The 13,198-nt window shown below is 45.7% G+C and overlaps 1 protein-coding gene across 1 annotated transcript in view; it reads left to right on the top strand.

Moving 5' to 3' along the window:
* The window catches only part of KIF3B (kinesin family member 3B), a 37,407-nt gene extending 32,973 nt beyond the window's left edge, over positions 1-4,434 (top strand). Inside the window, exons 8-9 of the mRNA XM_061210201.1 lie at positions 267-445; positions 1,010-4,434. Of these exons, the coding sequence (XP_061066184.1) occupies positions 267-445; positions 1,010-1,106 (276 nt within the window). The 3' untranslated portion in view covers positions 1,107-4,434. The remainder of the gene's footprint in view (positions 1-266; positions 446-1,009) is intronic.
* Positions 4,435-13,198: the final 8,764 nt, after the last annotated feature.

Below are 13,198 nucleotides of genomic sequence, written 5' to 3'. Positions count from 1 at the left end.
TCCCCTTAGGATAGAATACATGTTCACTGTTTTTTTTTTTTTTTTTAAAAAAAAGGAAAATAGAGAAAAGCATAGAGAAGAAAATAAAAAATCATCTGTAATTGCACCAGGAAAAAAGTTATAAAACTACATCACTTCTTCCAGGCAGGCCCTTGGTCGGCTTTGAGTAGCATGAAATTTGCGGTTCTGTTCTTGGGTTTAGATTGCTTGAACTCTCTTTGTGTGATTGGAGGCCATCCTAGCTGGTCTTGGCTCTGCTTCTGCAGGCAGAAAACATCGTGCTGCTGGAGCTGGACATGCCCAGCCGGACCACCAGAGACTACGAGGGGCCCGCCATTGCCCCCAAAGTCCAGGCCGCATTGGATGCGGCTCTGCAGGATGAAGATGAGATACAGGTGGATGCATCATCCTTTGAAAGCACTGCAAATAAGAAACCCAAGGCCAGGTGAGTGGCTTTTGGTGACCTATGTTTGAACAGAACATGTTTGAACAAGGACAAATGAGGGGAGAGGGTGGCAAAAGTGCTTGTTTATCATGGAAGTAAGTGGCAGAGCCAGAGTTAACCTAGGTCTATCTGGATCCACAACCCAGGCTCTGAGCCTCAGTTTAAATGACCAAGGATTTAATTTGGTGCTAAATTAGAAATTCTATCTTATTAAATTCTGGATTTGAAGTTTAAGGAAAATAATTGAGTGGAAAACCAAAAAAGGAGTGAATTCTACTTGCAAACTTAGTATTTTTTACCAGTTTGGAGAAGACAGTCAAAATATGATTTTAATGGAATAACAATTGCTGAGAATCAGAGTCCCTCCCCTGAGATCTCACTCCTCCGTTGGCAGGTTGTGTTGGCCATTGAAGAGGGGCAGGCTGTGCCAGTCTCTGGTGGTTTTACAATTGAAAGTCCCCTGAGGCAAGGCCACCCTGAGATGTAATGGCATTTGATGGGAAAGGAATCTGATCTGTGTCAGAGACGGGATGTGTAATGTACATATGTGCTTGACTTTTGCAGGCCTAAAAGTGGAAGGAAGTCGGGATCCTCCTCCTCTTCCTCAGGAACCCCCGCATCTCAGCTTTATCCACAGTCTCGGGGGCTGGTTCCAAAGTAAACCCACTTCCTCCTCTCCCAGGGTATAAACAGCGTTTGCCTTCTGAGAGAAGAGACAAGCAAAAACCCGCAGAGAGGACTCGAGCCCAAACTCAGAACCATTCCCCTGGGGAGAAGCGATGGCCTCTTTGCAGATTAACCAATTTAATCTGGTTGAAACATGCTGGTCATAGTCTGGCACTCAGCTCCTCTGGGAACCGTCCTTTAATTAGCATCTCAGAAATGCATGGGTAAGGTAAAGTGCGATAGCCGAAGTGGAAAGCAAGAGAATGACCAGTGACCTTGCTTCCCTTCTCCTTTGCCTCCTTCTCCTCTCCCTTCCCTTGCCCTCCCACCCTCTCACCTCTCCTTTCTAGCCTGTTCTTTACACTGGGCTCCCTTCTTGTTGAACAGTAGGGCAGAATCAGGAGTCACCTCTGCAGGACCAAGTCTTTGGAGGCTCAGGATAAAATGATACTGAGGTTGGAAAGCGAAAGCCCTAGAACTTGAACAGGTGCTTGTTTTTGTAGGTAGAAATGAGAAATCTCATTTGGAGCCAAGCCTCCGAGGGGCACGGTCCATGCCCCTCAGTAAGAAGTAGATCTCCCTTTGGGATCTGCTGAAGGAGCAAATGTTTACCAAGGAAGCTACCGACTTCTGCTCCAGAAGGATTCAATGTCAGAGGCAATAGAAATAACATTCCCTTTGCCTCCTTGGAGAGTTTAGGGAAACAGCTTCTTTAAAACCTCAAAACCATGACCATCTTGTCAAAGACGTAAATCTGTAAGTTGATGCCATGTCCATACACCGTGTCACTTTACTCTTCATTTGTCACCATTTTCCCCATGCACGCATACTCTGAGCGTCCCTGCCTGGGCCCATCCTCTGCCTCCAGAGCATGCTCTGCAGTGGGCCTGTTTTGTGGGAGAAGGGAGGCTGGCTCTGCCTTCTCTGATGGGACGAGAGCTGGGGGGACGAGACACATAGTGGCACTTTTGCGTCCCCCGTTTTGTTCCATATTTGCATAGAGAGCATTGGGGTGACTAGGCAGGTCAAGAGTCAAGAGGCTTGGTGCATTGGCAAGGGAAGACATAACAGATGGAAGCAGAGGAATCCTGCCTGCCTTCAGCAGAAAACTCACCTAATCCTAGAACTGTGGCTCTTCTCAGGCAGAGCCAAAGGTGGTGGCGAGGTGTGGCTGTGCGATCGAATAGGCTCAGAGGAGAGAGTTAGGAATTTCCGTTTACATATACTAGTTTGGTTTGTAAGTTTTAGTTCTTTGTATTATTGAAATTCAAAGCTTCATTTTATGTTGGTCATTAGGTGAATGTTACTCATTTCCCCCTAAGAGAAGCTCATAAATGTGTGCAGGTGTGCAAGCACAAGGGTGCCTGTGTTCTTCCAGTGTGTCCGTGTGTGTTTGTAAGAGAGAGACCAAGAACTTGCCCGACTTTAGAAATATGCTACCGTGCAGTTGTTGCCTTTGTCTGTATTAAAGGCCCGTTGAATGATTAATCCAGGCTGGAAGCTCCCACGTGGGTGTCTGAGTCCACGAGCCAAGCCTGAGGGGACAATATGTGTCCCCAGTCGGCCACACCGGCGCACCTTGCTGGCACGGTGCCTCGGGAAGGTGGCGACTCAGGTGGGCCTTGAGTTATACTTTAACTCAGCTGCTCAGTTCCCAGGGCACATTTCTGGATCAGAACCCGTGGGAAAGAGGAGGTACCAAGTGCAATGTCTTAGTGCTCTACAAATGGAGCTCTTTTGTCTGACAGCTTGTCTCCTTTTTATAACCATTCTTTCTGAACCCAGGGCCCTTTTCAGCAATTCCCAGAGCATAATGGAGGCATCCCTCATCTTTCTCGGGATTGAACTCTGCTTCTTTATTATTTACTAAGAATTCACCTGTTTGAACAGGAACCATATAATGAGGTGGGTAGCCTAAGATGGTGACCTGCCGGTTACACCTGTCCTTTGCACCACATTTCCTCGAAGCTAGTCTGAATTCTCTAGGCTGAACATATCCATCTGGCAAATCTGAGAATTGAAAATTGCAGATAACACTGTAGCTGAATACTGATGTCTCGAGGTGGCTATTCTGACCGCAGGTGGTTGAATGACCATAGAACTTTTCTAAGAAAGCAAAAGAAGAAAGCCAAGTTGACAGGCAGGATTATGAAAACAGGCTTGCCTTGTACTTGGCTGTGTTCATCTGGTGGTCTGTGAAACGAAGTAGAAGAACACCTGGGTGGAGGTGAAGCCGTCCCGTCCCGGAGCAGTCTCCGGTGCTTTCCTTCTCTCAAAATGGATCCAAGAAATATTCGAATAGAGTAGACAGTAGAATGTCTTGCTGCCACCGGAAAGCTGCTGCTTTGGGCTCTGAATTGAGCCAAATGTGTAGACCTACCAAGTCGACTGAGGGACCTGGTTTTCATGTCTGTAGTCATGCTAGAATGTTCCAAGCCATCTGAGGGCCTTCAAGTCAGCAGCAGCTAATGAAGTCTGGCAGCAAGTCTAACAGGATCTAAGAGGCTCATCTGAGAGAAGGAGTTTGACGGAGTGTGCAACCCCCTTCAGTGAGGCCCCCTTTTGCTCTGATTGGTAGGAATGTATCTGGCTTCAGATTTCAAATCCCATGTCTCCCAGGCCCCTGAATTCAGAACCCAAGGCCACAAATCATAGGCATGAAGCACTTTCTTAAGACTCCGCCCTAATATTGGATTGTCCTCCGTCGAATGCCTGCATGCTGCTTGAATCTCACCACCCGCACCTCCACAACCAAGGGCGTCAGAGAGTTCTGCAGCTCAGGCGTGGGCCATGCCCCACTTCTGTCTGACTCTTGTAAGTCCTCCTTCACTGAATGTAGAATCGTTGCCAGGTTTCTGAGAAGCGTCGATTCCCTGTTAACGTGGGATATCAGTTCTGCCTCACATTTCCCACTTGAGGTCGAGGCTCACTGCAAACAACGCCTTGGGCCGTCTCAGCGCCATCAGTGGACGAAAAGGGGGCTATTAATATTATCTAAAAGCCATAATCGGAATGCTCAAAGGGACCTGGATAAGAAGAGTGGGCCTGGCTATTGTCTGTCATGCAAGGTTTTGTCTTGTACTGTTCAGAAATCTGCCCCCCTTCTCCCCACCCTTGTTTCTTGAATGAAATGCTTTTGAGGTTAATTATGAAAGGAGTGATCCTGGGGCAGGCAGGAGGCGGTGGGCTTTATGGCTCCTTGGAGTTACTATTGATCTTGACCTTCTCTTTGGCTACCTTTAGACAAAGAATATGCCAATACTTGGGGCTCTAATTTTACAACTGATATTTATTTGTATCATCTCTTTGTCTAGGAATGTAAAAGTGATTCTAAACTAAGATGTGTAATAAAAATCAGATTTATTGTACTTACAAAAAGGTGTCCTCATAAATGACTAACGTTTTTGAAAATGACTTGCCTGTGGCTGACACACTGCCAATTTCTTTAAACATTTGAATTTTTCTAGTGAAAGGAGGGTGGGAATGGAAAATGAAGATTGAGTTGGAATGTTGGCATTTTAAAAATATAACAATGAGGTAAAGGGACATGAAATGAAGAAAGAGTGACGAGTGCTTCTCGTGTTTTTCCATGAAGGTTCCTGAGACAGGCAGGAAATTTCTTTTAATTTCTGTGTTTTGTTTTTTATGTTTCTTTAAATTTATTACATATTATACTTTAAAATATATATCTTTTTTTTTTAACAGATTATTATTTTTTTAATTAATTAATTAATTTATTTTTGGCTGTGTTGGGTCCTTGTTTCTGTGCGAGGGCTTTCTCTAGTTGTGGCAAGCGGGGGCCACTCTTCATCGCGGTGCGCGGGCCTCTCACTGTCGCAGCCTCTCTTGTTGCGGAGCACAGGCTCCAGACGCGCAGGCTCAGCAATCGTGGCTCACGGGCCCAGTTGCTCCGCGGCATGTGGGATCTTCCCAGACCAGGGCTCGAACCCGTGTCCCCTGCATTGGCAGGCAGACTCTCAACCGCTGCGCCACCAGGGAAGCTCCCTATATCTTTTTTTAACACAGAAATATTTCATGTTATTTACCATCAAGAGAAAAAATACCAGAAGTGGGCCACTTGTTGGTCTTATGGTTTCTCATAGGCTCAGGCCTGCTGGCGTGTCCCCCTGGGGGTCATGTCCCCTGTCTGAGGAGTGGGGACTCAGTAGAAGGAGCTCAGACCGTGGACTCCAAGCTGGGCTTGAATCCTGGTTGTGCCTCTGCTTACTAGCTGTGTGACTATGAGGAATTTAGTTTACCTCTCTGAACCTTGGGGTCCTTGTCTGTAAAATAGGGCCAGTAATCCCCACCTGGCAGGGCCATTGTGGAGGATTAGCATTACATTTAAAGCAACAAGTACTCAAGTATGTGGATGAGAGCAGACATTTTAAAATGTGGTTATTAGGAATTCCATGGTGGTCCAGTGATTAGGACTCCATGCTTTCACTGCCGTGGTCCGGGTTCAATCCCTGGTCGGGGAACTAAGAGCCCACAAGCCACGCGGTATGGCCAAAAAATAATAAAAATAATAAAATATGGTTATTGCTGTGACAGGACCCTGTGTTCAGAAGACACCATGAACAATTTGTATCCTAAGAAACTAGAAGCTAGTACTGGGCGTATTATGTTTAGAAAACCCTAGGCCTCTATAGAAAAGCTGCTAATCACTTAACAAATACATGTTGAGTACCTACTATGTGCCATGCTGTTCTGGGCACTGGATATAGAGATGTGAGCAACATGGTCCCTGCCTGCATGGAGCTTGTGCTTTAATGGGGAGGGAGGCAGGGTAAATGGTAACCTAATGCACACAAAAGTATAATTACAAATCATGGCAAATGCCGTGAAGTGATATTATAAGACATTATGAGAGAGTAATAGGGGCCTAATTTGGATTGGGCGAGTAAAGAAGGGAAGGGCTTTCTGGAGTAATGGCATAAAGTGAGATTTAGAGGACAAGGAGTTATCTGGACAAGAAAGGAAGGAAGGGAATTTGTTTAAAGAGGGAACAATGTTTGTGAAGGCCTCGTGTAACAGACAAGTAGAATTTCACAGGAAGTTATCTGCAGTCCTTTTTTACCCTCACTAGGGGGAAGCATGGAGAACTACTATAGATGTAAAGAGCACAGAGAAGACGGTGGCCTATGTGATTAGGCAAATGATTCTTAACTCTTCATAAGATGGCCTCAAACTATGTGTAATATCCCTATAGCCCCCTTTCTTTCCAAAATGAGTTAGATTAGCTTAGCTTGTATAATTATTGTTTGAGAACAGATCAAAACTCATTAGCCAGAAAGCAAGGGTTCAGAGTGTGATTTGAAGAATTATGAGTGTGTTCTTGAAAGTGGCAGAAATCTGGGTGGGTCAGGGGCTAAATATCAGGGGAGGTACAGGGCAGGGTTGCCGGGCAACTTGGAAATTCCTGCTGACTCACCAAGTTGTCTTCTCATCTTCTGGGTTGTTTAAAAAAAAAAAAAAAAATCAAGAAACTACTCAAACCTTGTGTGATGTAGTAAGAAATATGTAGGGTCTTTATCCCCCCAAAACTTCTACAACTCTTGAAATTTCCTGAGTGATAAGAGTACCTTTTGGTATTCCTAACAAGCCCCTTTCAACCATACCTGAGCTTATGCTAATAAAGTGACCCATGGATAGCTTCAGGATGGAGGCTGGTTGCCAGAGGAACCTGATCTCCAGGGAGGGGAGAGGAACTGTAGATTGAGTTAATCACCAATAGTCAATGATTCAGTCAATCGTGCCTACCTAATGGAACCTCCATAAAAGCCCCTAAACGATGGGGGTTTGGAGCGCTTCCAGGTTGGCGAACGCACGAAGGTGCTGGGAGGATGGCATGCCCGAAAAGGGCAAGGAGGCTCCGCGTTCTTCCCCCAACCTTGCACTATGCATTTCTTCCATTTAGATGTTCCTGAGTTGCATCCTTTATAGTAAACCGGTAATAGTAGCTACAGTGCTTTCCTGAGTTCTGTGAGCCATTCATTCTAGTAATTATTTAACCTGAGGACAGGACTGTGGAAACCCTCGACAGTTACAGCTGGTTGGTCAGAGGTACAGGTGGCAACCTGGGACTTTGGACTAGCATCTGAAGTGGGGGCAGTCTTGTGGGACCGAGTCCTTAAATACTGGGAGTTAGTGTCAGTACTGAATTGAATTGTAGGACACCCACTTGGTGTCTGGAGAATCAGACTTAATTATCGGGTGGAGGGAGAAAACCCATACATTTCGTCATCAGAAGTACTGTGAATAAAAACAGTTGACCTTGGAAACTGTTTTGAACTTCACACTGGTATTTTGTCTCGGGGCGCGTGATTTTGGCAGGTCCTTTTGTACTAGAGTTGCCATCTGATTGAATTTTACCCTGAGAATCTGGTCTCCAAGGACTATGCGGTGGTCACATCTGCCAACTGGGTTGTCGGTGGCATTTATCAAGGACGTAACTGTAGCTCTCACAGCTGCTCCTGTTTCATCCTCTGTTTCTATCAGCAGCCTGTGGTAAACCGTCCCCGGGTGCTTCGGTTAGGCGAGCTGACTGGGGACTGGCTTTTGGGGCGGGGCAACGGGCAGAGAGAGAGGTGGCTCACCCACATGGCTGGGGACAGTGCAGCCCACAGGAACTTGTTGAATGCTTGTTGAGTGCCAGGTGTCTTGCTCTGCACGGGAGACAGAGAGGAGTGAAATGCTCTCCAGCCCTTCTGAGGCGGGGAGAGACAAAAACACCGAAGGACGGTGATTTAGAGTGGTTAGGACCTCCGAGAAGGCCAGCCTCCTCTCCTCCCGCTGCTCTCCCGGGCCTCCTTTTGCTTCTGGGTTATGCCAAGCGCTTTCATGCCGTGACACCTTCACATGTGCTGTGCCCTCTCTCTGGAAATTTCTCTCCACTCTTTGCTTGGCTCACTCGTACTCATTGATCAGGTACCAGTTTAATGTCATCTCTTCCAAGAAGCCTTCCCCAACCATCCATTCTGGTTTCCCCCCATCTCCACCTGGCTGTGTGGTGTCTCTCATTAATAAACCGTGCTTCCTTCTTAGCCCTTTCCCCAACTTGCAATGAATGTATTTCTTTGCGTTGGTCTCCCCCACTAGACAATAAGTTCCCTGAGGGCATGTCCTGTTGTCTTCTTAGGTTTGACACTTAGATGGATCAGATGGTTGGATCGGTGCTGACACCCACAGCTCAGGACGGAGTGTTTTCTGTCAGAGGAAGGAGTGACAGGACAGGAGAGGTGGAGGAAGGCTTCACAGAGGAGGCCGCTTTTGAGTGGTGCTCCTGAATATTGGGTAGGGTTTCACCCGCCTGAGAGGAGGGAAGGACATGCCAGACGAAGGCAACAGCATGAACGAGACACGGGGCTCATGCTGGGGAACCCGAGGCCTGGAGTGCTGGGAGTGGAGAGTGAGAAGGGGTTCAACTCCGAGGCACAGCCTGTAGATAGAGGGGCAGCCCTCGGAGGCTTTTGGGGGTGTTTGTCGGGGGCGGGGGTGACGCCCAGCCCTATTTCTTGCACTCCAGCGTTTTCTCCTTAAGCCAGCCTCTCACGCTACTATTTCTCTCTGAGATAACAGGAAGCAATTTCACTAAGTGCTCCTTTAAGTTTGCCTGCTGTTCACACAGGTTTTCTGGGCTCGGTTGGCAAATTCCATTCTGCAAGGAGCTTTCCCTGGCACAGCTCAGAACCCAAGGCATTCCAAGGGTTGACTGTGGCTTGGTTCCTTAGGAATGGGGCTGAGGCATTTTTCAGGGTAGCAGAATGGAAGGTGGTTCCTTTGCTACGTTTAAGAACAGAGAAATTAAACTTCTGCCATTGGTTTTGAAATTCATCTTCTTTGGCCAGTGAACAAAAGATTTACATAATGCTGTTCAAACTCTGTGCCAGATGTCATGGGCTACATATGGCTCAGGGCTTCCGGAGCTCCCATTCTGGTAGGGAGGTATCGTCATTCACAAATACGTACAATTCAAAGTGATCCGTGGCTCAGATCCGGCGCTCAGAGCGTGCTTGGGGGCGGGGGGCGCAGATTTCCGAGGGGGGTGTGTTCAATGCAGTGATCTGTCTTCTTTGCTTGGTTGTCCTGGGGCAGTGAGAAGAGCCAGGGCTTTAGCACCAGATTCCTTTCTTCATTTTTCTGAGTACCTACCATGTTGTGGGCATTGTTCTAGTCCTCGGGATCCAGGATGAAGCTCCTGCTCCCAGGGGTGGCACATTCTAGTGGGGGAGACAGATGGTTAACAAAGAAGAATGGACTGTCAGGTGGTCAGAGGTGCCCTGAAGGACAGCAAGGCAGGGTAGGGGTTAGAGAGTGAAGAGCTGGGGGTGGTGGCTGGGTTAGTTTGGGAGGTTGGGAGGTCGGCCAGGGCTTCTCTGCAGTGGTGACATGCTCTCTTCGAGCAGAGGCCTGAGTGAAACTGGGGAGCAAGCGTGTAGGTATCTGGTACTGGGAGGAAGAGTATTCCAGGGAAATGGAACCACGGTGCAGAGGCCTGGCGGTGGGGTTGTGTTTGGGGACAGCAAAGTGTGGCTAGTGGGCAGTGGGGTTGGACAGGTGGTGGGGGACCAAGGCTGAATTGTAAGTGAATTTTAATTTAAGACCATTGGAGGCTTTTAAGCAAAAGAGGTGGAGAGCAAGAGAGGGAAATCCGACAGGAATGCTTAAAAGGATCCCTCTGGCTGCTCTGTGGAGAACAGAGCAGAGGCAGCAAGGGGAGAGGAAGGAGACTGCCTAGGAGGGGTGCGGTGGTTGGGAGGAGAGGTGGTGGCTTGGACCAGGCAGTGGGAGCGGCGGAGAGAAGTGGTAACATGTCTTAAGGTGCATGCTGATTGCTGATAACTGTATGTGAGAGGTGAGAGAAAAAGAAGAGGCAACAGTAGCTCCAGAGTTTTTGATCTGAAGCTGGTGAAAATTCCACCTCTGCCACCTCCTTCCATGTGCCCCCCCCGGCCGGCTTTTAAGATAAAAGGCTTTATTAAGATATAATTCACCTACCACGCAATTTGCCCATTAAAGTGTCTAATTCATTGGTTTTTAGTATATTCACCTAGCTGTGCAATCATCGCCACTACCAATTTTAAAACATTTTCATCACCCACAAAAGTACCCATTAACTGCCACTCCCCATTTCCTCCCAACCACATAGCCCTAGGCAACCACTAATCTACTCTCTATCTCATCTGTCTGGTGCTTTTAGGGTCTCAGAACTCCCCGTTTCCTCATCCGTAACTTCACAGGGTGATTGTGAGGTTGAAAAGAGAACGTGAAAAGAATACAGGAGAGCATGCCTAACAGGCCAGGCCGAGTGGCCTTGGCCTTAGTAAGTGCTCCGGAAATCCCAGCCCTCCCCCACTGCTCTGACTCCTGCTTTGCCATCTTATGAAGGCAGCGTGGGCAGTGGTGAAACGCGTGGGCACTGGACCCAGACTGCTGGATTGTGAATTCTGAACTCACCATTGACTAGTTGTATGATTATTGCAAAGTTTTTTTTAACCTCCCTGGGGCTTCCGATTCCTCAACTACCAGAAAGGCGTCATAGCAAGTACTTCCTAAGTTGCTCTGAGTCAAAATGTGTGAAGCACTGGGAACAGTGCCTGGCCTGTAGCAAGTACTCAGTGAGTGGTTATCATTATTAGTCAAGTAAGGAGCAGGCAGGTGGCAGCTCCCAACGTCAAGGCCAGAAATGGACATTTCTGAATCCAGGCTGTTGCAGGGGTAATGGGGGGAGAGAGAGAGAGAGAGAGAGAGAGAAAGAGAGAGAGACCACGGATGTATTTTTAGTCTTGTCCTCTTGTTGGATCTCTACCTTTGGAAAAGTCACTTGTCCCTTCTAAGCCTCAGGTTGCTCATCTGTAAAGTGGGGATGAAAAATCCTCCTTACCTTGTGGAGCTCTGTGGAGGATTCAGTAACCTATTCAGTAGTAAGTACTGTTTTGAACACAACAGGAAAAAAATCCCTGCTCCCCTAGAGCTTGTGTGGAGCTAGTGGAGAGAGACAGAAAGTAAATATTAATCATAAAGACAATAACAATCATAATAAATAAAATACATGAATAAGAAAGCAGATGTGTAAAGCACCTGGCGCCTGGCATGTGGCGAGCATTCTGTCAACAGTAGCTGTTATGATTATTATATGAAAGCACTTTGTAAAGCTGGACAGCACTGCATGGAGGTGGGTCTCCAGGTGACTTTGCGAGCATGTTGCCTTCGTCTAAGCCTACCCTCATCTCCGCTCAGTTAAATTTCACTCAGCCTCCAAGGCCCCTTTCGAGTTGCCTGGTTGAAATCTTCGTCTCTCATGGTAGAGTTTTCTTTTTTCCTCCCTTCAGCTGGCGTTTACTGAATGCCACTTTGGGCCGGTCCTGCTGCTGGATGCTGGGGCTTTTATGTTGAAAAACCCAGGAGGGGTGTGGTCAGGAGTGTGAATGGAGGGAGCCCAGGGCACTCTGGGCTAGACTGTGTAGGAGCCTGGCTGCCTTGGTTTTAGTCTGCCCAGGGAGACCCCAAGGCTTCTGAGCCGAGTGATAAAATTAGCAGATAAACTAAGACTTCACGACATTCTTGTTTAAATACTGCATGGTAAAAGTAAACATTTGCATTATGGTCAAATACATAATCTCTATTTAACCACTATAATCTATCCAAAGAGCTACAAGATGGAGATGTAAGGACATGTAGAAGAGCAAAGACCTCAGGGCAAACAGTGTCTCAAGGTGAAGACAGTGTTCTACCAGATCAGCAGGAAATGTGGCAAAACGAGCAGGGAGGTTTTGGAGCTAGATAAACCTGGGTTAGCACTTATTACCCGAAGCAAGCTATTGCACCTTGGTAGGAGGGTTAATACCCACCCTGCTGCTCTCAAGAGTTGCTGGAAGGATTAAAGAAAACATCCATCAAGGATCTGGCACTTAATAGGCATACAATAAGAGGCATATATTATTAAATATTAATAGCAGTATTAATTATTAGTAACAGTGCAGCATTATGGAAAGAGCTCTTGTGTCAGCCAGACCTGTGTTCAAATCCTGATACTTCCATTGCAAGTTGCTTAACCTTTCTGAGCCTTGGATTGTGTCCCTTCCTGTAAAATGAATGAATAATACCTTCCTTGTAGGGTTGATATATGTTGATATATGATAAATGTGATAATATAAATTTCCTAGGTTGTATAATAAGTGTTCAGTGCTATTTCAAAATCAAAATATAGCAAGCTTTATTGAATATTCTGATTATAAAAATTATATATTCTGATGGTAAAACATTCAAACAATACAAAAACACTTAAAGAAGTAATTACAGATCACTGGAAATTCTATTTCTTATAGCTGATAGCCAGTTTTTTAGATATCTCTTTATGCAAACTCTTTTAGTTCGACCTTCATAATATATATGGGTCCATAGTACACACCTGTCCTGTTTTCACTCAATAATATGTATGGGCATATGTCCAGTTAATAAATATGGATTTATATTATTATTCTAAATGGCTTCCTAGTAATCTATTATATGGAATACCAGAATTTATTTAACGCTATAGATAGTCATTGAAGTCATTTTCAGATTATTTTGTTTTATACAATACTGTATAAAGCAACCTTATATATAGATCATTGTTCACTTGTTTAATTTCCTTCCTGGGATAAATCACTATAAATGAATTACTAGATCAAAGGGTTTTCCCATTATAATTTTGTCCCATATTGGTAAACTGCCTCCCAAAATGCCTATATGAATTTGCACTCCCACTGGCAGTGCATAAATTATGCCCATTTCCCTATATCCTTGTTAACTCTAGGTTCTGCCAATCTTTTTAACCTTTTCCAGTCTGAAAAATTTCAATTCTATTGAAAAATGGTATCTCAATTTTGTTCCTATCTGTAGTTCCAGGATTACTAATGAGGTGGAAAATATTTTCAAGTATTTATTTCCGTTTGTGATTCTTCTTTTGTTAATTGCCTTTTTAGGCCATTGTTATTTGACTGTTTTTCTAATTCAGGTGTTTCCTATTGACTTTTAAAAACTATTTGTTTATTAGGAAGCTTTTTTTTAAAAATATTTATTTATTTATTTGGTTGCACCATG

The sequence above is a fragment of the Eubalaena glacialis genome, chromosome 13 (assembly GCF_028564815.1).
Source record: "Eubalaena glacialis isolate mEubGla1 chromosome 13, mEubGla1.1.hap2.+ XY, whole genome shotgun sequence".
In the NCBI taxonomy this organism is placed as follows: domain Eukaryota; kingdom Metazoa; phylum Chordata; class Mammalia; order Artiodactyla; family Balaenidae; genus Eubalaena; species Eubalaena glacialis.
The sequence above is the reverse complement of the archived record's forward strand: the minus strand, read 5'-3'. Positions and strand labels throughout refer to the sequence as shown.